Consider the following 23905-nt stretch of genomic DNA (forward strand, 5'->3'; position numbering starts at 1 on the left):
GGTTCATATGTTTTTCCCCCCTAGCATCCAGCTTTCCCTCCTCCTCCCACCGTGCTCAGAACACGAAAACCCAGATCAGGGTCCAATACCTGGAGTCTAAATTGGCCTCCGTAGAGAGGGGCTAGGTGAACCCCCCTAAACTGCAGGATATTGAACATATAGTCCCCATCCTCCGAGAGAATGTATAACTTCTAGCAGATTCTCCATTGGGTACCATCCTCTCTTCCCCAAGGAAAAACAAAACACTAATTTAGAGAAAAATGTCCCTAAATCTCTTCACTGGAAATAATCACCAGGACAGAATGCAGTCTCTGAATTCAGTGTTTAGGACCCTTGGTTTGACGATGCCACCATCCAAGTGGGCTGGTCTGTCTTAGGGCATTTGATCCTTATAGTGGCTTAGAGAGGAGGGCAGAAATACACAGCCTTTGTAGCTGGGAGTCCAGGGGAGGGGAGGTGACTTGCCCGAGGTCATATACGTCAAACAGGGGTTTGAGGATAGATCTCTAATTTCAAAAGTGGTCCATGTCCTGCCACATTGTCTCTTTAGAGAAAATTAACAAACACATGGTCCCCACTTTGGGGGCCTGCGGGGACTGGATGTGAATGCATTTGACCAGGAGGAGGGAGGACGGTTCATGAAGGTCCAAATGAGAATCTGCTCTTGTGGGGCCTTAAGGCTGAAGCACTGAGCCCACGATGGTCCGTGGTGGGAAGGACACGGCTGGGTCCTCCACTGATGCGCCGGAATGCCGCTCCCCACGTGGTTGGTGTGAGAGTGGACTGCTGGCCACTGGGGAAGAGAGAAGGAAGGCCCATTCCCTTTCTATGCTGTAGAAAAGGAGCAGAAAGGTGCAGAGGGAGGCTTTCTAGGCAAAATGCCGGGCCTCCTTGGCGGGGTGTTTTGCCTGCAGCATTTACGTGCGGATGCGTCCCAACCCACCCGCCACCTCCAGCTTGCGTGGGTGTGAGCTGGCCCGCCGTGCTGCGTACCTGCGGATGCTGAATGGATTCTTTCGGTTATGCGCTGGGGAGAGGGGACCATTTTGTAAAGGTCCCGCTTGCGCCATCCGAGGTGGCGTCCTTCTGGAGGTTAGGACCCCTTGGTGGGGGCCTCCGCGGAACCTTGGTGCGGGGAAGCTGGACTGACCTCCAGCCTCATCTCTGCTCCTTAGCTTTCCCTCCGCGCGCCTTGGTGTGCCTTAGGGGTCGCGCTGGGGCGGATGCCTGGGGCGGGAGCCTGCCCGAATCTCTGGCACCCCTGCGGGTTTCAGGTCCTTCCGAGCCCGCGGAAGAGGGAGCGATGCTCCGAGCGGCTCCGGGCTCCCCAGCTGCCACGCATTCCCACCCCAAACTCCGGACTCGGAGTCCGCAGCCTCCCTAATGAAATTAAGGGCCATTAGATCACCCTCGCGCTGATGTCTCCACACTGTCCCAGGCCGTCAAAGCAATTTGGCTAAGCCGGGACGATGGCCGCGCCGGCCGGGGGCTGCGGCGGCCGGAGGGGCCCCGCTGCGTCTCTCTGTCGCCACGCCGCCCAGGCCGGCGTCGCTATCGGCCAGGGAGGCGACCGGGCCGCGACGGCCAGAGATTAGAGCCGCGCGGCCCGGGGGTCGGGGAGCCGCGGGGTCCCGGGCTTTCCGCCCCTCCCCCGGCCGGGTCGGGCCGTGCTCCCCTCCCCCTCCTCCAGGCGGGTCTCGAGGGTTGGCCCAGGAACCCTGCCCCAGGGTCATCAATGCAAGTTATCAAAGACACTGAGACTATTTCCATCGCTCAGTTTGCGGTCCTGGGGAAAAAGCAGGCCAGATTTCCCGCCAGCGAAACGCGGCAGTTCGCCCATTCGGTGGGTAGAGATCAGAACGTTTTGGTAAATATTAGCGTTACCCGCCGCCCGGCAGCATCAAACCCCAGGCGTCATCGCAACAACAAACTCAGTTTTGTTAGTAAAGTTGCCCATCGCCTCCAGATAGATCTGCTCCAGCAAGAGCGTGGGGCCTGCAGGCCCCCCTCCTAATATTAACAATGGTGGTGGCAGTAACAGGACAGCTACAGTAGTGAGATCCCACTTGTCCCTGGTACCCCCCCCCCTTCCCCAAAACGTGGAGAAGACAGAAGGGAGAAAGAATATTCCCCCCAAAGCAGATGCCCCAGTCGTGTCTGGGGCCAAGTCTGGACATAATTCCAGTTGGTCGTTGATCCCGATATGTTCTCAAGTTGGAAAAAGGGAGCCTCAAAGAGCAACCAGGCTCCATTTGATGCTGGGGGTCGGAGGAGGGGGTGCTTCCCTCTCCCATCGTACCTCCTTAAAGGTCCCCCTTCCCCACCATTTTCCTCTCTTCTTCATTGCCTCCACTTTGCACATTCTCCAAACAAAGGACCAATCCTGTGATTTTTGTTCCAGTTCTGCAAATGCTTGCGTTTCTTCCTTTGCATCTATTTGTTTTTTGGGGTTTTTTTTGGGGGGGGATTATTTGTATGTTGGCTTGTTTATTTGTTTGCTTTCTCTTTCATTTCGTTCCAAAACTGCTGCCCAGTCTTCCTGGGAGGGGAGGGGAATGTGCACCAGTTCCTTGCCCCAAACTTGCTTCACTCCCACTGGGGGCGAGAAATGCCCTACGCAGGGGAGTTAATTTATTAAGCAAACGTTATTAAGATTTCTGATTTACTGCTGTGTGTGCTTTGGGTAGATTCCTGGAATATTACCCTGGCTTTTTCGGATGGAAATTGTCATTTTTGAAATGTTTCTTTTTAATGAAATCACTGGCTCCTTTTCAAACACAAAAGAAAAAAAAATCTGGACCTTTTTTCAAGAGCCTGTTATAAGGAACCTAATTTTTGGGGCGGAGGGAGTGGTTTTATGGAAACAAAGGGGTTTTGATTTTTCTTACAATCTCATTTTCTTTATTACTTTTAGATTATTCTAAATTCCATGCACAAATACCAGCCCAGATTACACATCGTGAAAGCTGACGAAAATAATGGATTTGGCTCAAAAAATACCGCGTTCTGTACCCACGTCTTTCCTGAGACAGCGTTTATTGCGGTGACTTCCTACCAGAACCACAAGGTGAGCCCAGTTCCTGGGAACCAGTGTGCCTGGGGCTGCCTCCTGGTTTGCATGAAGCCGTGGGGGTCTCCTGCTAAAACCTTAAGCTTTATGGGTGCTTTCATTCCTCTGCACAGTGGGCACCAGCTTCCACCCCAGGGGACTGGAGCAGCGACAGAGCTGAGCCCTAAGGATCCCATCTGTTTGTAGTGTATTCTTGGGATGGCATGACAGTCTCTCTCACCCAAGCACATACCAGACAGAAACAAAATTGTCAAACCATAGATGACCACATCAAATGCGTCAGGAAGGCATCCTGCTGCACTCAGTCAATTATCAGTGAGAAGAAAGGTCCCTGTATTGGATGGCTCTGTGCTCTTGGGCGGGGCCCTGGTGCCACCCTCCCTCGGGCCACCTTTTCTGTTGGGGTCAGTCCTGACTTTTGGATGCACTTCAACTCCGATCAGGGCAGGTGTTGCTGGAAACCTTGAGTTTGGAATTTTTTCAGATGCTTTCCTAATTGTTTCAGTGATTACTGACCCTGGACCGATTACTCAAACAAGATTGGCATTGCTAAAACCAAACCGAAACCAGCCTGTGCTACAAGCACCCTAGATCAAAGCTCTGGGGACTTAGACAAGATCCTGCAAAAACATCGCTTGGTGGGGGGAGGTAGGCTCGTGACCAGTGCTTCCTTTGGTGGCTGCAGTGTTGTGTAGAGGTGGGATGGTGCAGATGGATTGTGTCAATGTCAGATCCTACCCTCCTCCAAATCCAGGCCCCCATTTGGGCATTTAAGGCTAGACAGTGATACTGGCACAGGGTGCCCCATAACTGCAGTTTGAGGGGAGTATCTTCTATTCCTGCTCAGGACAAAAGGTTTATCTATAGATTTGTCATGGTTCATGCCTGTTCTTTTAGAAACCTGAGTGCATGTGGATTCATTTTATTGCAGGGGAGGGTGGGGTTGAATGATTCCTAAGCCTTGTTATGTAAAGATCTAGAATTGGGAAAGGTAAGATAAAGGGGTGTGTTCGTGTGAGTTCTGAGCACAGTCTAGGAGCCCTTGCCACTGTGGGGTTGTAGACGATTAGGAGCATTATGAGGTGATTTGGGGTTAGATGGCTGTGGGAGGGGAAAGTAGGGGGGTATCCATATGGGATCACTGAGGGCAGGTCATATGGACAATTTAACAAGATGCCCCTCCCCCTCCACAGCTCCCATCCCTCCCCCACCTTCAAGGAAAGAGTGGGGTTGGGGGGAAGTGACAGGGGCTGGGCAGCCAGGCAGGAGAGGCCAGGGTAGGGTGAGAGATGGGCTTAGCATCCTAAACCTCCAGTCACCCCATGAAGGTCATTTCATGCAGGCTGGGCGCTGGTTAATCTGCCCCAGTGAAGCCAGGGCAGTTATGAAATGCTGTGGGTAATATCCAAATTCAGATTGTCAGTGACCAGGCCAAGCTGTGATGGATGGTCCCTTCCCGGCCACACAGTCTGTTTGGGATCCCAGGTCTTGAGAAAGCTTCCTTTCAACAGAAAACTCACTCACCCCAAATGCAACTTTTAAAGGGAAAGGATTTTTTTTTTGGAGTTCTCCTTAAACTAATAAGAGCAAAAATGGTAAGGTCAAGTGCCCTGAAATTTGCAACACTATTTCAGGCTAATTTGAGTCTGGCTGCTAGAGACCTGTTTCCTCTAGGGTTGCTGAAAACCTGTGTTTAAGTTTGCGGTGACTGTCACAGGGGAAAAAATGGAAATAAATAGCGCCCAGGATGCCCAGTTCCCCATGTATGTATATATAGGCTTAGAGTCTCTCAGACCTGACAGAGGATCCAAAAATATGTCAGATTTTTTTTTTCCTGCCACGAAAACCCAGGGTCATACAGGAGTGGAAGACATATGAAAATGACCTGTTAAAGACACACGTGGGTGCTCAGGTCCTTTGGGGGAAACTCCTAAGCTTTCTATAGTTCTGATCTTAGAATCTATCAGGAGTGGGTAGACCTGGGGATGTCCACATTCTTTCTCTCTCTGTTTCCAGCTTTACTGAGGTGTAACTGTCCTACAATAAACTGCAATATTTGAAGTATACAATCTGTTAAGTTTGATCTATGTATCTTCCTTTCTTCCTTCCTTTCTTCCTTCCTTCCTTCCTTCCTTCCTTTCTTTCTTTCTTTCTTTCTTTCTTTCTTTCTTTCTTTCTTTCTTTCTTTCTTTCTTTCTCTTTCTTTCTTTTCTTTCTTTCTTTCTTTCCTTCTTTCTTTCTTTTTCTTCCTTCCTTCCTTCCTTCCTTCCTTCCTTCCTTTCTTTCTTTCTTTCTTTCTTTCTTTCTTCCTTTCTTCCTTTCTTCCTTTCTTCCTTTCTTCCTTTCTTCCATTCTTCCTCTCTTCCTCTCTTCCTCTCTTCCTTTCTTCCTTCCTTTCTTCCCTTCTTTCTTTCTTTTCTCCATGAAACTATCCCTGTAACCACTTAAGAACATACTCAACACCCGCTAGATTTCTATTTTTTTTTAAAAGTCCTCTCCAACAAATATATTTGGTGATCGACATTCATGAAGGAGGGCCTGCCCAAATCAGGTGTGTACGTGTGAGTTCTGAGCACAGTCTAGGAGGCTGTCTATCTAAATGCTGCTCGTGGGTCTCAAAAAACGTGAGTCTCCAAATATGCATTTGGACCTGTGTATATTGTTTTGTCTTTGCATTTTCTTCCAGTGTTAGTTGAGATTATAATTGACATCCAGCACTATATCAGTTTAAGGTGTGCAGCATTGCGATTTGATTTAACCCACAGCATGAAATGAGTACCGTTAGAAGTTTAGCGGTGGATATAAGTGTGTTTGCTGACTGCAGAGGAATTGCTGTTTTTCTTTGTTGGGCCAGGGAGCCCAGTTGAGCTGTACATGCAGGTCTTTTTAGCCAGCCTGGCATCCAGAAGAGGAGACATTTCCTAGGAGACAACTGGCAGTCACTCTCCTGCCATGAGGTTCCCCCCCACTTTTTAGTTATTGAGTACCAAAGGCATCTCTTTTCTTTGTCAGGAGTTAAGTCTGAATCAGTGCACTTTCCCAGTTGAATCCAGTCCCCTGCGAACATTCCCTGCATGGATCTATGATGTGTGACTTAAATAAGCAGTCAGGTTGACTGTGATTTGTGGACTCTATTTTTTTACTTTATTGTCCCACCTGGTCTGGGTGTTGAGATTCCTGACTTCATGGGTAGAAGCCACCTGAGCTCTTACTCACCCAAGTGTGGGGTTAAGGTGAGAGTCTGGAGGCTGACTGCCTGGGTTCACATCCTTTTGACTTGGGTAAATTATTTAACTCAGTTTTCCCCATCTGTATAATGGTGATAATAAGAAACTTTTTTTTTTTTTTGGTTATTATCATTGTGGGGATTAAAATGAGATAAAATAAAATGATATGGAAAGTGTGTCAGGCAGAGCCTGGGACAGAGGAAGCACCAAATTGTTAGTGATTAGTCCATTGATTAACCACTTAACTGATTAGTTTATTAACAGGGCAACTCCACCTGAAAACGCAGGTTCTGGAAAACTCTTTGCTTCCCCTAATTGAGAGTCTGAAAGACTGGGATTTTTAAATCAGTTCTTATTGACTGTGGTTGAAACACAACTACCAATGTTAGTGTTTGTGGTTCAGCTGGTTCATTCCCTAATCGTGTTGTCGATCCAAGGACTGTTTACCAAACATTATGATGCTCTGGGTTTAAGTGTGCAGAGAAAGAAAAGCGGTCTGTATGATTAAATTGCCAGGACAATTTGGAAGAACATGAGCCACCAAGTTTTGGTCTAAAGGGCTCAGTGCCTCCAGACTGATGGTTGCATACAGGTACCAGGTGGAGGCAGGTACGTGGCCGAGTTCATTTCTTACGCTGTAGTCGGTACCACAGGGTTCCTAATGACACGGCGTTATTTCCTCAGCCCAGCTGTGATCCCAGGCTGGATTTGGGAGTTATTTCCCCAGATGGTTGACAGCTTGAAAAAGATATTTAAACACTCGAATCTTCCCCAGCGACGTTCACTCTGTGAAACACGTTTTTGTAAGGTTTTCCCTGCAGTTGTCAGCAGCTCCCAGAGCAGTCCCTAGAAATATTTAGGTGTTAAAAAAAGGTCACGTGGGCATTTCATTGCCCCGCTTTTTGCAACAATGGCTTTGTATGCAAGCGTGCCTCTCCCCCGATATTAACTTACTTTGCCATTAAAATGCATTTGCCTCCTGCTTAAATCATTGTGTATGGAGACCGTATTTATGAGGTACGAGCCTTCTGGTTGGGACCAGGAAATGAACCCCTAATAGAGAGACATAATTAAGATTTTTGGCTCTCGTGAGGGTTTTTTTTTTTTTTTCAAAAGTAAGAATTCACAACAATTATTCTCATTAATTTTTACAACCTCTGTCTCACTGGTTGGCGCTGGCATTTATATTTGTTTTTCCCCCCACCCAAAACCCCTGCCCCGGATATCCGGTTTGGTGCTGATTTTGGAAGGAGTACATTTGTATGATGAATGGAAGGCAGTCTGAGTGGAGCCTTTTGGTAGAAGGCAGACCTCCAAGTGTATCAGTGTGTGCCCCCGTGAGTGACTAGCTGACACGCAGCATATTAGGAACGGACTTTGATAGACAGGGTTATGGTCAGTGGGGGGACATGTATGAAATAAGACGGACATTTTCATCTGCATCTAAGCTTGTATGTGAACATGTTTCAGGGGTGCTTCGTACATCCCATATGCATCTACACTCAAGTCCACAAAGCAAGACATAGTTGAGATCAACATCAATGTGTACGTAGAGCAAATTGTGCCTATCCTATGCAATCATATTTTTGCCATTTAAAAAATATTTTATTTATTATTTAATTACTTAATTTTGGTATAGGGGGAGGTAATTACGTATGTTTATTTTTAGAGGAGGTACTGGGGATTGAACCCAGGACCTTGTGCATGCTAAGCACATGCTCTACCACTTGAGCTATACCCTCCTCCCATTTTCACCATTTAAAAAAAATGGATGTATAGTCAGTTTGCTATGTTGTATCCGTTTCTGGTGTACAGCATAATGTTTCAGTCATACGTATACATACATATATTCCTTTTCATGTTCTTTTTTGTTATAGGTTACTACAAGATATTGAATATAGTTCCCTGTGCTCTACAGTGGAAACTTATTGTTTATCTATTTTATATATAGTGGTTAGTATCCTAGGCAATCATATTTTTGGAAGCTATGGCAAGATGAGCAAGGATTAGGGAGTAGGTCACCTGTTTGAGGTGCAAGGAATGGGTTTGAGCCAAAGATTTTTGCTGATAAAATACCAAAACCCAGCCTTTTGTTTTTTATCTCAGGATAATTTTTTGTCCTAAGCTCTTGATGGAGCAGTGACATCATGGACTGGGCACTGATTCAGCCCTGATGCCTCTCCCCGATTTGTTCAGTGCCTTCAGGGGCAGGCTTCAGTCACTGGGTGGGTGGGGTGGGGGTGCAGGGAGTGGGGCAAGAATTCCTTCTGCCTCTTTAAAAAGTGATCTAATTTTTACTTAACTTTTTTTTTGAGAATTTCCCCTCCTTAAAAAATGATTTATGGTCAATTGGGTTGCATCCTATTGTCATAAAACCTGAGTGAGAGAGAAAGCCCCTCTAGGTGATGGGCTTTGGGACTTAAAATAGAACTGGGTTGAGGAGTGCACATTGTAAAGACAATTAAAAAATTTTTTTTTTGCGGGGGAGGTAATTAGGTTTACTTATTTATTGATTTTTTTTTTTTAAGAGGAGGTTCTGGGGATTGAACCCAGGACCTCATGCATGCTAAGCATGCACTCTACCATTTGAGCTATACCCTCCCCCTAAAGATGGTTTTCCAAAGAGATTTTAGATGTTTTTCTACTCATTCTGAAGAGTCAGTTCAAGATTAGAAAGTTGTAGGAATGGGTACAGTTTAAAAAAATGTGGGAGGAGGAAATGTGTATATATAGAAATACTCACACATATTTCATAAGTTTTTAAATCGATTTTATATTTTAGAGCAGTTTTAGGTTCATAGCAAAGTTGAGTGGAAAGTACAGAGAATTCCCGTATCCTCCATCCCCTTCAACACACAGCCTCCCCCACCATCAACATCCCCCACTGGCGTGGGACATTTGTTACAGTCGGTGAACCCGCATTGACACATCATCACCCAGAGTCTGTCGTTTGCATTAGGGTTTGCTCTTGGTGTGGACATTCTGTGGGTTTAGACAGATGTATAATGACATGTATTCACCATTATGTATCATACAGAAAACTTTCACTGCCGTAAAAATCCTCTGTACGTCCCCTGTTCTTCCATCCCTCCCTCCTAACCCCTGGCAACCACTGATCTTTTTGCTGTCTTCGTAGTTTTGCCTTTTCCAAAATGTCAGATGGTTGCAATCATATATGTTAATCTTATGTATATTTTTATTGTGAACACACACACATGTATATAGTTATTTTATGTTCGTGATAGTCTTGGAGTTAGAAGGAAACTTTATAAGGCCATCTCTTCCAGAAAACAGAGCATACAAGAATGCTTGTCCCTAAATGGACAAATTGTGGTACCTTCGTTAATTACTCCTACTTTATCAAGGCAATTACTCGGTTTCTCTAAGTCTATAAAAATACTACCCCGGGTGGCCAGGCAGTTGGGGGGATGGTTTTTGTGAGCATTTGAATATGATGGACTCACAGAGAGAAAATTGTCATTGTTTCAATCATCTTTACATTCATCTATCAGAGACAGAGAGTCAGTCCAGTACCAGTTTATGTTAAATATTTCTTTACATGTGTTGAATTTCCCCTTGCAGGAAAGAGAAGGAAGGCCTTAGGTTTGGAACTCTCTGTGGGAACCACTAGAGAGAATTTGATATACTCAGTTTCTTTTCATTAAAGAGGAGGTGATTCCACTTTGACATTTAGAGAAGTGATATGATTTTTTTTTTCACAAAATAAGTTTAAATAAAAAGTGGTTTGATTTAAATAAAAATATTAAGCAGACCAGTGGAGTCTGGGGTTACATAGATAAAATAATGATGGTGAAGGTGACCTTTGAATGAGTGAACTTTGATGAATGCTGGGCTGGTGTCTATAAAGTGATTTGATATATAAAAGTTCAGTTTACACACAGCTTTTAGGGAATACTTCTAGCAAACTCCATGCACTTTTTAACCTAGATCTGCTACTCTACACTCATGCTAACAGAATCTGTGTTGATGGTTGACAAGAAAATTCTGGACCTTGAACCAGAGACCCTGGTCTATCACCAAGTTTTCTACATTGCAACAGAAATTTCTAAGAAGAGGGCTCTCTCTTTCTTGCCTGGACACTTAAAGAGGTTTGGACTTGTTCAGTAGCTGTAATAAATGTTATAATTCCGTACGTGGGTGTTTAATTAGACACCATTTTCCACCGGAGCTAGCCAACTGTACCTGCGATACTATGAAATGGATGTGAAGTGAGGCATAATAGGATTTTGTGTTTTTGGCTTGTTTTTTGTTTTTTATTTTTGGTTTTGATTGAAGTATGGTTGATTTACAATGTTGTGTTAGTTTCAGGTGTACAGCAAAGTGATTCAGTAATATATATATATATATTCTTTATATATATATTCTTTTTCAGATTCTTTTCCATTATAGGCTATTATAGAGGCATGGGAGGATTTTGAAAGCAATGATCAAGTCATTCCAAATGGGGGCTGTCACACTACGGGAAGTTGACATTGTGTCAACGTGTACAATTTTCCAAAGGGAAGAAGGGTGGGGACCAAGGGTTGAGGCTTACATTGTGTCTGAAACACAAAATGCTAAGATTAAAAAAAAAAAAGCCAACCGGGCCAGAATGATGCAGAGTATGAGTCCAATTAATAGGCAAACTGAAACCAGGTTTTTTCCCCCTTTTAAAAGCAGTCTGATGGAGGACATTTTTCCAAAGCCTTCCCTCAAATGAAGTGGTGGGTCCCCGTTGACGCGACTGGCTTAATTTGCTTCTTTGGATTGCCCAAGGCTGCGTTTCCATGACATTTATTATTAGCCGAGCCTCAGGTAGTCTTGTAGCAATCCCGTGAAAACCAACTCTCTCTTCTCTTCCTTCAGATCACCCAGTTAAAGATTGAGAATAACCCCTTCGCCAAAGGATTCCGGGGCAGCGATGACATGGAGCTGCACAGAATGTCTAGAATGCAGAGGTAAGAAAGCAGATTCCTGGGCTCCGTCCCCCTCTGCATCCTCTCCTGCCTCCCCACATCGCCCAGGTGAGCCAGCAGCACCCTCCTGCCTTCCTGACCACAGAGGAGCAGGCACAGAGAAATGGGACCCCGCTCACCACCGAGAAAAAGGAGAGCCTCTTCAACCTGACTCTGATAACCCTCAGCTGTGGTTTCCTCTCGCAGGCAACCTGGAGGGCATATCTTCCGGGGGTGGGGAGCGTGTCCGAGGGATTCAGGCGGTCTCCATCTGCCTCGGGAACAAAAGCTACAACTTCTTCCGCTTTCTCTGCTGTCTCCCTCCCTCGAGTGAAGTCCTCTCTCCCTTTCTTCCCATAAGTCACAGCCGATGAATGATTTTCCTTTTGGCAACAGCTCTTGGTCAATGAAAGGGAAGTTAATGGCTTGATTTCCTGGGGGTTATATACAGACAAACTTGACACAAGGCACGGTGGGGAGAGGGGGTTATATACAGACAAACTTGGTATCCAAGGCACGGTGGGGAGAGGGGGCGGGGATTGGAAGCTGGTGATAAAAATTGCTCGGTATTTTTACATATCCTGTGGTCTCAGTCGTTGATATGATGAATAGAAGGGGTTGGAGCGAATGTACAGAGTGGGAATTTGGTCTGATTTGAAAGGCTTGTACAAGCATCGCCAGTTTTGTTAAACATTCTCTCTACCTCTCCATAGGCTCCCAGAATAACTTACCATATGGCAAGAGAATTAGAAATACATCTTGATCCCTTTGACCAAGAAATTTTTTCCCTCCCCCTTTCGTTGGGTTTAGTGTTTCAAAATAAAACGAGGTCGTTTAGGAAGCTTTCCCTTATCCTTGCTGGAAGACACGAACAGGGAACGCTGAGTAGACGGACAGACATACTCATTCAAAGGAGGACAAGAGATCTGAGAGAGACAGAGAGAGAGAGGGAGAGAAAGTCCGCGGCTTTGTGGTTTTAACGTTGGGTTTAGAAATACATGCCATGGAAATTATTCGTAGATAGCAGGCTTACTAGATCTAATTTTGCATACTTTTAAAAAATAAATATGCTATTATCTTCAGGTGCGACACGTACCCCACGCTCCTATGAATTCCCGCATTCATAACTGGTTTCTTTCATGATTGTGGATTTGTAAGACGCTTTTATGTGGAGAAACTAAGTTCTTAAATTATCATTTAAAAACATTTTTGGCTTTGAGTGTCTACATTTTGAAAGTGGAGTTGGGTTTAGCCTACGGTCGGTGGAAAAGGGAACCACAAATCTCAGGGAAAGCTGAAAGAGGCCAAACTATTTTCAGCCCTGGGCCTGGGGTGCCAGGTTTTAATTTCAACAGTGTCCAAACCCCCATCCCATTCTGATGAGGGTCATCTGTCATTGCGGGAGCTTAGCTGTTGATGGACAAAATCTTGACCCGGTCCTCCTGCAGGTTAGGGTCCAGGCTGTGCAGGGAGGGACTGGATGGAAGCTACCCCGTTGCAGCCTAAAACCAAAGGGTTTTATGCATCCGCCCACATCGTCCCTCCTTCCCACAAGTTCAAGAACTTGTGGGATCATGGATTTAAGGTGTTGCAAATTATCCCTTCAGACTTAACTAGTCTCCAGGTTCTGTGAATTCTACCTTCTTAACCTGTATCGGAATTCGCCTCCTTTCTTCTTCCAGGCTGCCTATTCCAGCCACCAGCATCCTCGCCCCGCCACAGCCTCCCAGCCCACTTAGACCTGACTTCAGCTCTGTTCCCCTCCCAGACATTCTCTAGGCGGCTGCCAGTCACATCTTTGTAAAACGTAAATCAGACACGCTTACTTCACAGCCTGGAACTCCCAGGCTTCCAGGTGCCCTCAGGGAAAGGTCCCGAGTCCTTTGCGTGGTTGACCACGCCCTCCCTACCCGGCCTGGCCACGCCCCCAGCTTGGTTCCTCACCTGTGTCCCCCTCTCCCTCTCAATCCTGCTGAAGGAGCTGCTCCAAATCTGTCTTCTTGCCGTGATTTTCGGCCCTTTGAACAGCAGGTGTAGTCTGCCTCAGTCTCCGTCCCCTCGTCCCCCGTCACGTGGCCATCTCCTGCCATCACTGAGGTCTGCTTGTAGATATTCCTTCCTCCAGGAAGCTCCCCTGGGCCCGGCTTGCATCGTCCGGGTTGAGTCTATTCCCAGGAGCCCTCACTGCTTTCCTGCGTCAGGCCAGGGCCCTGCACTTGGGAAGCCAATGTTTGGACAGATGATGGACATCGAAGGAGAGACAGGCGGTCAAGTCCAAGTGTTCAGGGGCTCAAATGTCAGCAGTCCTGGAGACTCGCTCCTAAAGCCCTGGACAACAGAGCTGGTGAGCTTTTAGGCAGGGGACTCTCCTTTGGTCTGGACTGGCTGCCCTTTCCATCCCCTAGTCGATTCACTGAGGTTGGACAAGGTGTCATTCCTGGGTAGGCACTTGGGGACGGAGGGGAGGAAGGGTGCTTGGTCATCAGTAGGTCCTGTGATTACCATATTGGATCAGAACTCTCAGCCCGAGAGCCATGTGTGTCTTTGTGGCCAAGTTAGGAGTTACACTGGGACCAAGAGGGCTGAACTGACCACTCACCAGGTGGGGAGAGTGGACAGGATCATCTGTCCGGCTCTCTGGAGAGGGGCCCTGGGGAGGAGAGGCAGTGAAGCAGTGGAAGGCTTTGGAGTCAGACAAATCTCAGTTCCATCCTTGCTCCACATTTATCAGTGTGTGACCCTGGGCCAGTGAGTTAAGCTCACGGAGCCTCAGCCTCCTCATCTGTGAAATGGGCATGAACAAATAGCGCCTCCACTTTCTAGGGTTCTTAGAAGAGTTTCATGAGAAGATGCCTGTAGAGTGCCTATAGCCCACGCTCAAAAAAATGATCTGATTTGGGGAAACATTCCTCGTGACTCCCAGTTCTGTCCTTGTTCAGAGTTTCTTCTCCTGGGCTGTGGTCCCAGCTCCCAGGTCGCAGTAGGTAGTGACAAGTGGGGAAGATGGTTCTCCGGAGACGGCCCTGATAACAGCCCGGCTGGAACGGCAGGCTCCCTGTTAATCTTGTCATCCTGTTTCCTGTCCCCCACACACCCGGTGACAGCTGGCTCAGGGAGCCAAGCAGGAGGAATGAAATTTCCTCTAATTCTGACAGTCGCACGGAGGGCGAGGGGTGGGCTGATGCAGGGCTGAGCACTGACGTGCAGTGATTCCACATAAATAACTTTTGGATTAGCTTGGCAAATGTCTGGGCACTCACCCCACTCTCTCTCTTCTCCAAGTAATCCGTGTTTGGAAAATGCAGATGGTGTCTCTGTTATTTTCCAACATTTATTTATGGTTTCTAGTTACAGAAGTAATAACTGCTTACCATGAACCCGAGGAAGTGATGGCAAATCACAGAGAAGAAAATAAAACCATTTGCAAAGCCGGCCTCTAGCCGGCTGATTAAAATATGTGCCCAGGTTATTTCAAAAGGTTAATCTGTGGCTTAAAAACGTCTTATCCTCAAAACCAATATTTCCCGAATTGCGGTACCCTGACCCTGGTGACAGAGGAGATAACTTTGGAGGGCGTGCAGACACGGAGGCCCATCAGATGGATTTCATAGGCTTCAAATGAGATGAAGTTCTAAGGAAGGAAGGAAAAAAGGAAAGGAGATGGGGAAGGAGGGAGGAAGAAGTGTTCAGGCTGATTATTTATGAGAAATGATTGAGAAGCAGGAGAGATGGTAGAAAGATCTGGCGAACATTGTCAAGGTGATACATAAATGACAGAAGTCTGGGAATACACCTGAATTCTCATTCTATTGAGAAAGCGTGGGAGCTTCCCTGCTGTTGGAAATGCTCTCGGCCCTGGTCTTTCATAGAACGTTGCTTCCTTTGAACTTTGCTTCCATCTTGAAGATGTGTTCAGACCAGTTCTGAACTTCTTAGGAGTCAAAGGGGCTGGCGGGGCCAAGGCCAGGGCCACCAGGGAGTGGGGAGGGCGCCTTTCTGGAGAGGATGGGAGCCAGGCGTTGCAGGCTGAATACAATTTGACTCTGTTGGGAAGAAGGGTTTTCTGGGTTGGATCGGAGAAGTGGACAGGGATCTACAAGTCTTGGGCTCCAGAGGACGGGTGAGATTCTGAAGATCTCTGAAAGCCAGCTGGCGTGGCTCACTGACAGGTGACACTGTCAGAAGGGCTGTCCCTGGAAGCATGGGGGTCTGGAGGGAGGAGTGGTCACAGGAGGCAGCATCTGGTCCAAGCTTCCCTCTTTTGCAGAAGGGGAAACTGAGCCCCGGAGAGTCATTTATTTATTTATTCAGTTTTTGATCTGCTGCTTTTTTATGAAGTGCCCTCTCTATGCAAGGGCTGGGGACACAAAAGTGAATCAACCCACTGAGGGAGGGGCAGGGCCCACAGATGGCTCTGGAGTGGGGGTCCGGGCTGCTGCACTGAGTAGCTCCGGGGTTCCCCTTGTCCTCTGAGCTTCCAGCGCCTCGTCAGTAAAATGGGAGATAATTATAGAACCTACCTCCGGGGTCGTGGCACGGATGAAATGAGGTAATGCGTGTGTCCTAATTACTATTGCCATGAAACAGATTACTCCTAAATTTCACGTGGACTGGCCGAGGAGCCCCGGGCTCAGAGCTATGCCATCAGCTCTGTGTGTGTGAGACTAAATCCAGGGCAGCCAGAGCTCTGGCGCCGAGCTTCCGATGGAGCTGCAGCCCGCTAAAGGGGCGGGAAGTACCAGGCACCCTCAGTCATTCCATGATGAGCTCCCAGTGCTCCCAGTTTCATCCAGTTGCAACCTGCTAGCCCTCAGGAATGCTCCATAAATCCTATTCCTCTGGAAAGATCAGGCATCCCCTGTTATCACTGTGTGTGGGGCAAAGCGGGAGTCCCGGGGAAGCACTTTGGACAAGTTCATGATGTTGGGAAGTAAGTCCACAGGTTGGGAATTTGGGAAGGCTGCATCTGGGCAGTTGCTGCTGGCGGTCAGGTGTTGGTGGGGGCGGCGGGTATCTGAAGGCCTGACGGGCTTGGACGTCCAGGCTGGCACACCCCCACGACTGGTGGTTGATGCTGGCTTTTGGCTGGGAGCCCATCAGGGTCGCCCGCTGGAGCGTGTGCAGGTGTCCTGCCCAGCGTGGCAGACTCAGGGGGGTCAGACTCCCTCCGTGGTGGCAGGCTGCCCCCGGAGAACCAGCCGGAAGCACGGGACTTTTGCTCACTCGATCTTGGAAGCAGGTAGTGTCTCTCCTGCTGCATCTCCTTGGTTGACTGGGACTCATTAAGGAAGACCCAGATTCTGGGAGGAGGGGCAGGGAACCCTCCTCTAGGTGGAAGGAGAGACAAAGAGTGTTCCCACGTGTTTTAACACTGCTTCAGGCTGCGCAGGGGCGCCTGGCGCCGGTCCCCGGACCAGGGTGATGCTGGATTGTGTTAGATGTTGAGATGGGATCTGGGTTCTTGTGAAGCAAGTTGACTTGCCCCGGGCCACATAGCCAGTCCAAGTGCAGAGGCCTGGCTGTGAGCTTGGTTTCTTCAGGATGGAGAGAGTCCCCCGTTCTCCCCTCAAGGCTGCTGCTGGTCCTCTTGGAAGGACAGACAAACCCCAGAATAGGAACGAGCTGCAGCAAAGTGCTCCCCCCAGCGCTTCTTGCTTTATTTCACACGCAGCGAGCAATGCCTGGTCTTTCCAGCAAACGCAGCATTTGTGGAGCGTGACTAGGGTAGCAGAGTGCAGCTGTGGTGGCTTCAGAGGGCTTCATGATGGGCTCCCCGTGTCTTGGCAGGAAGTGGTCTCTGGAGCTGGGGTACCTGGAGTCTCTGATGGGCGGGCTTGGATGTTGAGTCCCCCAACCACAGAGCAGATAGGAAAGCTTGGAGCCTGGGATGTCCCATGTAAAATGAGTAGGTTGGTTTTATCAGCCCCAGGCCATGGACGTCTCTACCCACCCTCATTAGGAACTGACCATTCTCCCCCACCCACCCCCTTGTCTCTGTAGTGTTCTGTCATCTCTTCTGTCTTCTTCCTTTAGGGTCGGGCTTCTTAATTAGAATCTAAGATTCCTTTTGAAAATCCGCTTAAGCAAGGAAGTCTGGAAAACTCACTCTACATTAATAGAAAAAAAAATTCGTACAATCTTAGGGGATTCATGGTGTCCGGGACCTTTAAAAGGTTAAAATCCTTCTATTGGAACCGTCCCTCCTTTTCCCACCCCTTCCTTCCTGATTTTAAATGACTGTTCAGTGCCTAACCTCAAATAGTCATTTTTCAAAAGGAAGGTGAGCGCTCTTATGTTCTCATTTGTGTCGTTGAAGGTAAGGGGAATGCCCAACTAGTGAGTGATTTCCAGGACAACAATGTGGAGATGGCATGAACTCCCCACTTCTCGCTGTACTTTTGGTGGCTTCCCCTGGAAAGTGTGAATTTATGTAAAACCAGAAGGCGGTTATGTTTGGGAGGCTGAGCCACCCCACATTGTGAAATGGTTTGTCCCAAGAGGGTCCCCTCTTGGGTCATGGTTGTCCTTCTTATCCATCATCATTGAACTTTTTCCAGTCTTCTGCAACAGTGTCCTCTCCCACCCCCTGCCCCAGCTCTTCAGGGACAGTGTCCGTGGGCAGATCACTCACTCATTCTTGCTTAAGCAGCATTTCTCAGCCTTTGGGCAGATAATTAGCTGAGGCGTAGGAGGCTTGTTAAAAAAGTGGATTCCTGGGTCTCACCCTCAAAGGTGCTGAATCAGTGGCTTTAGGGAGAGGGTCAGAAACTGCCCTTTAACAACTTACCTGATGGAAGGGTTCCCCTGGTCACACCTGGATAATCCCCTTGGCCCTGCAGGAGGAGCCAAGACATGCAGATTATGCGTGACCTTATTTTTCTGGAAATAGAGCCCACGTGCTGGGCTGTTTTATAAAAAAGAATCCTTTTCTTTATTTGGTGCTCAACTTTGGCTGAACATCAGGAGAACCTGGAGTGCACCTCCACGCACTATGAAAAATGTAAGCCATACAGAAAACAGGGCAGAATTGTACAGTTAGCACCCATACACCCACTGATTAGGTTTTACAGTTAATATTTTGCTGTGTATTTGCTCTGTGCTACATCCAACAACCAATCTGTCCATCCATCCATCTATCCACCCACCAATCCATCCATCTAATTTTTTTGATGCATTTCAAACTCAGTTGCAGACATGAGTACGTTTCACCCTTGTAGACTTCAGCCTGCATGCCATTAGCTAGGATTCAATTTTTGTTCATGATTCTCTCTTTGAGGTAAAATTTCCATACAGTAAAATGCACAAATCTTAAGTGCACCATTCACTTTTTGGCAAAAGCACATACCCGTGAAACCCAGGCTCCTATAATAATATAGAACATTTCTTCACCCTAGAACGTTCCCTCAGGTCTCTTCCCAGTTAATTCCTCCTCCACCTCCCCACCAGAAACAATCAATATTCTGATTTCTTAAAGCTATAGGTTAGCTGACTTCAGAGCTGCAACTTGAAACCACCACTCTGATATTCACTAAGGCAGAGATTTCGTAAGGGAACCCCAAGATCTCAAACCAGCGTTGCCGCAAGCGGTGGGTGCTCACAGCCGGAGCGGGAGGCGTCTTTAAGTTCCTCGGTGTCCCTCAAATCATACAGCCCTGGCTGAATCAACGGTGGGACATTCATGTCACTTCTTTGTGTCGCCCCTGGTCTCACCAGCGCGATGGAATAGGCAGCATTCACCTTGCTTTTCTCCAGCTGGCTGGTGTGATGTGAAAGGAGTAATAAACTGGTTGCGAAGCACTCTGTAGATGGGAAGGAGAGAGCGATGGTTATTTGCAGAGTTAAATCCTGCCTGGGGTGAGCTGCCCCCAGTCCCTGGAGTGTCCACGCGCGTTAGATCAGAATAACTTCCCCAAGCGTATTAGAAAGTTAATAAATCAAGAAGGCTCTCATGGGATTGTGCTCTGTCCACCCCCGCTTTTCATTTTAATCACAGATCAGCGTGCTAGCGAGAGGAGGCACGTGTTCCCCGAGAACGGAGATTTTATAGTCCCCTGCCTTGCCCCGGCGCGAGGCTTTTGTTGTTTGAGAAAGGCTGTCAGAAATTAAGTAAGCATCGCCGGGGTGGTGGAGGTGGTGGGGCGACAACGGACAGCCGCCAGCACCCCAGCACCCCAGCACCCCTGCCACCTGCTCCCGTGAAAAGGCCGATTCAGTTGGCTGCAGTGGAAAACATTCTCCGGGGCATTCGTTAGCTGGCGGCAGGCGGCGGGGCCGTTTGGCCGTGGATTTCAATATTCCCTTGTAACGTTTTACAACCCAGACCCGGCGACAATGGCGTCATTCATTGCATCCGCTCACGTGGAACAGAATGTGAGAGGGGGCGGAGCCGGGGAGAAGCTGGTCTGCGGCCCTGACAGCCAGGAGGACCCCGGTGGGTGTTCCGACTGGGCAGAGCGTGTCCATGGCCGTGGGGCTGATACAGTGGGGAGCAGTGGGATTTGACATTTGGGAAAATGAAAGGCCCCCCAAACAGCAGGACCGATTGACGGTTTGACTGGTAGAGGTTGCCACGGCCCGGTATCCAATACCCAACTCTGTCATCGCCGAGGATGCTCCATGTGACAGAATGGGGGTGTCGCCCAAGTGGTGGTGTGAAGGCAGCAATTCCCTATTACCAAGTGTAAGTCGTCAAGAGCTTTGAAATAGTTCTGACCCCGGGAGGCAGCCCAGATTTACCTCTTCTTGGCTGAGAGATCTGGGGCAGGTTGCTTAACCTCTCTGAGCCTCATTTTCTCCATGTCTGCAAGTAAACCTAATCGTACTGATGGAATAGGATTCTTGCCAGGATCAAATGAGGGAAAGCATGTAAGTCAACCAGCACAGTGGCTGGAACACAAGGAGACACGGACAGGACAATGTGAATGAGGAGGAGGAAGATGAGGGTGAGACTGGTGAGGATGGTGAGATGGTGATGATAATGATGGTGGTGGTGATGACGATGAAAAAAAAGCCCTTAGTCGCTGGCCCCTCTTCCCAGATGCACAAGGGTTTTTCAACTTTCACTATAATTCTCTGGGACTCTGGATTCTTCAGTGATGCTGAAGAGGAAAACAGTTTATCTTCTCATCACAGGGACTTTGGAGACTTTGGCTGGATGGCCACCCACTGAGTTCCTTTGATGGGTCCATCGATGAACCTGGGGAAGATTACCCCAGTGTTGTTTGCTGCTACCATTTTCTTCTCTTTGTGTCTGTTAATCCCACACTGATGGAGAAGCCACTCCCCTCTCCTGTGACTCTCTCCTGACACCTGTCAGATGGATTTGGGGATGTTGCATCTCAGGTGGTGGGGATGGTGATGCTTCAAGCCCCCTGGAGAGAAAGAAACTGTGAGGAGCAATGGTCTTGGGGATAATAGGGTTTCCCACTTCTGTGAGTGTTGGTAATCAAAAGCAGCATTTGGCCTTTCCAGAGAGTAACCTTGCAATTCGGCAGTGCCTGAAGGGAGAATTCCACGGAGTCCATTGATACATTTTCTTGTAAATTCCTTCAGCCAACATTTTTTAAGAGTTATTTTCTTTAATTAAGAGAAAATAACTGTCCCCATGAAGAATATCAAAACCAAAAGAGATTTTCCCCTTCTTATTGGATCCCTGACAGCCCAGTACTTAAATCAAGCACGTCCTAAATAGAATTACCAGCGACATTCAACAACTTTAATGTTTTATTATTATTATAATTTCTTCTTCTTCTTCTTTTTTTTTTTCCGTTACGTAGCTTCAGCCTCCGAGCGAGGCCTACAAAGCTGGTTTCATTCCTTTCAGCCTCCTGGCCCCAGGGAGAGATTCTGAGTGCTGGAACTGCTCAGGGTGGCTCCAGCTTTGGTTCTGAGATGGCATAGACCATAAGAAAGCTGGGCTAGGAGACCCCTGGGTATCGTACCCTCGTGGAAACTTGGCTGACACTCTGCTGTCCCCTGCCTGGTTACTCTGATGTGTTTTCACATGACAAACAAAGGCAGGGGCCCCAGGGTGGAGATGGTCACACCCCTGGGGTGGGGGTGGGGGGAGAAGTGGAAGAGGAGTCTTGGCCCTGAAGCCATTCACCCCTAAAAACATATTATACTTTAAACACTGAAAGAAGTAATTTGCAGACTGTCTAGAAGTGATTAGGGGACTGTTGGGTTTGAATTCTGGTCATTTCTCTTTCTAGCTCTGTGACCCTGGGCAAGTTACTTAATCTTCCCGGGGCCTCAGTTTTCTAATCTGTAAAATGGGGACCAAAGCAGTACTCAACCCACAGGGTCACAGATGGGACGAAGAGGGTTGATGCAGCATCCTTCAGAATGTGCTGGGTGTAGTGCTCTTTGTATGGGAGATGCTCTTGGATTTTAATAGGGAAGGATTTTCACTGCATCAAAGGAACTGTCAACTACCACCACGAATTCCTAGTTTCACGAATATTCTTGCTCAGAGGGAGGCCAATCTTATTTGTGTAAAGAATTAATTTTAAAAATGGAATAAATCAAAGAATAAGTGGTTCATGGCAAAAAATCACAGCTCAGTTCGGGATTTCCTGATACCTATTTCCTCTAGGGAGGGGTTCTCTCTCTGTCTCGGTCCATGGGCTTCTCTGGCAAGTCTAGTGAAACTTCTGAATTCCTTTTCAGAATAATATGATTAAATGTATAAAATTAGGTGCACAGATTGCAAAGGAAACCGATTATATTAAAATGCAGTTGTCCAAATATTTTCTAAGTGGCAATATAGTAATATACACCCTCTACGACTGTCTTAAGTAATAGGTGGAGAATGACTGTAATTTTGAAGTCGCCGTGAGCATCGTGGTATCTGGAGACGTGGACCACAGGATGTGAAGTTACTTTGTTTTTGTGGGTGGCAGTCACTAGGGCTGCTAATACAGCTGTGGCTTGTTGCCTACGGCCATGACAAGAAAGAAATACTAAATTCCAGTTCAAGATTATTGAAAATAAAGATGTCATTTAAAAAAATCCAAGTTTACACCCTCAAGTTTCCCCAGAGTGAAGACCTCCAAGTGAAGGAGACAGGCTTATGGAACTGCTTCCTCCCGAGAGATTTTTATGAGCTGAAAGCACGAGTCATTTTGTAACTGGAGTGCGTTGTTGGATATGTTCAACAATCGTGGGCGATAGCAGGCTCAGAGAGGTTAGGTGCCTTGTCCAAGATCACACAGCTAGTAGACGGTATGTCTGGCATAGAAGTCATACTTTCCTGAATCGAACACCTTTATGCTTCCCACTGTTCGCTGATTCTTAGAAATTCAAGTGAAAATCAGAGTCTGGTGGGTGATCAGGGAAGGGCAGCTGTCTGGGGGACACAGGGCAGGCTGCTGTGGCTTCTCCAAACCATCTCTGTATTTTCCCCATTTTGCAGATGTGATGACTGAGGCCTAGCTAGCTGACCTGCTTTATCTGAGCTCTCAGAATTGACAAGGACATGGGGCTGTGTGCGCTACAGACTCGGTGTGTGGGGGGCGGGGGTGGAGGACTCGTTTCTGGGGGTTGTGTGAAGAATGGACGTTTCCCCAGATATAGCAGCTTTTCTGAATCCACAGGTGACTTGGGATCAGACTCAAATCCCGTCCTGCCCCTCCCACTCCCAGGGTCGCCTCCTGGGGGGAAATGCAGTGGGGACCTTTGAGTATATCTTCATCTTCATTTTAATTTTGCTTTCCAGCCAAGCGGGGTTTCCCCTGTGGCTCTCAACCCTGTTTCCATTGTCTTTTGTCACCCAAGGAGATGTGGTGGGTGAGGGACATGGGGAAGATGAGTGGAGACCCTGGAGGGTCACATGTCTTTCCAGGCAGCTGTAAGCACTTCCTTTACTTGTGGGTGTATTCCCCTAATCTAGTCCTCCTGCTCCATTATAATAATAATTATTATTTTCAATGTAGAAATATTCATATAAACTTCATAAATGCTCACTGTGAAAAGAGTCAAGCAATGCACACTTGCAAAAAGTAATGAGTGACCGAAAAGCTTTCCCATAACCCCAGCTCCTGGAGGGAACCACTGGTAATCATTTCATAATTTAGATCATGTTATGTCTTACCTCTTGCACAGATTTCTGAATTTGTACATATACAGTTTTCTCCTTTTTAAAGGTTGCATAATATTCCACCATTTAGCTCTGCCAATGTTTACTCAACCATTATTGAGAACGTTTAAATCGTTTCTAGTTGTTGTCCTTGTTATAGACAATGCAGCAGAGAAAATCCTCATACATATGGCTTTGGGCACTCACCTAAACAGCTTCTTAGGAAAATTCATGTTCATGGGATTGCTGAGACCACATTATTGTAGATTTTAAAAAAGGATACTGTCAAATTGCCTTCCAGAAAGGATGTGGCAGATCACCTTTCCATCAGCCTGCACTGTAATAGTTAACTCTCCTGTTCAAGATTTCCTTTCCTTTTTTTTTTTTTTAACATTTTTTATTGATTTATAATCATTTTACAATGTGTCAAATTCCAGTGTTCAGCACAATTTTTCAGTCATTCATGGACATATACACACTCATTTTCCTTTCCTTTCCTCATCTCAAACATTGGCAGCCCCCTTCCCATCCCCCTTGGGTGTGGGAATGTTATGGGTCAAGGCATTCTCTTATCCAC

At 47.3% G+C, this 23905-nt stretch overlaps 1 protein-coding gene across 2 annotated transcripts in view; it reads left to right on the plus strand.

Annotated features, from left to right (window-relative positions):
* TBX5 (T-box transcription factor 5) overlaps positions 1 to 23905 on the plus strand; it is a 43589-nt gene that overhangs the window by 8651 nt on the left and 11033 nt on the right. For both annotated transcript variants that reach the window (XM_045523080.2, XM_010963598.3), the window contains exons 6-7: positions 2915 to 3067; positions 11164 to 11255. In XM_045523080.2, coding sequence (XP_045379036.2) covers positions 2915 to 3067; positions 11164 to 11255 — 245 coding nt within the window. The remainder of the gene's footprint in view (positions 1 to 2914; positions 3068 to 11163; positions 11256 to 23905) is intronic.

This window comes from Camelus bactrianus, chromosome 32, assembly GCF_048773025.1.
Source record: "Camelus bactrianus isolate YW-2024 breed Bactrian camel chromosome 32, ASM4877302v1, whole genome shotgun sequence".
Taxonomy (NCBI): domain Eukaryota; kingdom Metazoa; phylum Chordata; class Mammalia; order Artiodactyla; family Camelidae; genus Camelus; species Camelus bactrianus.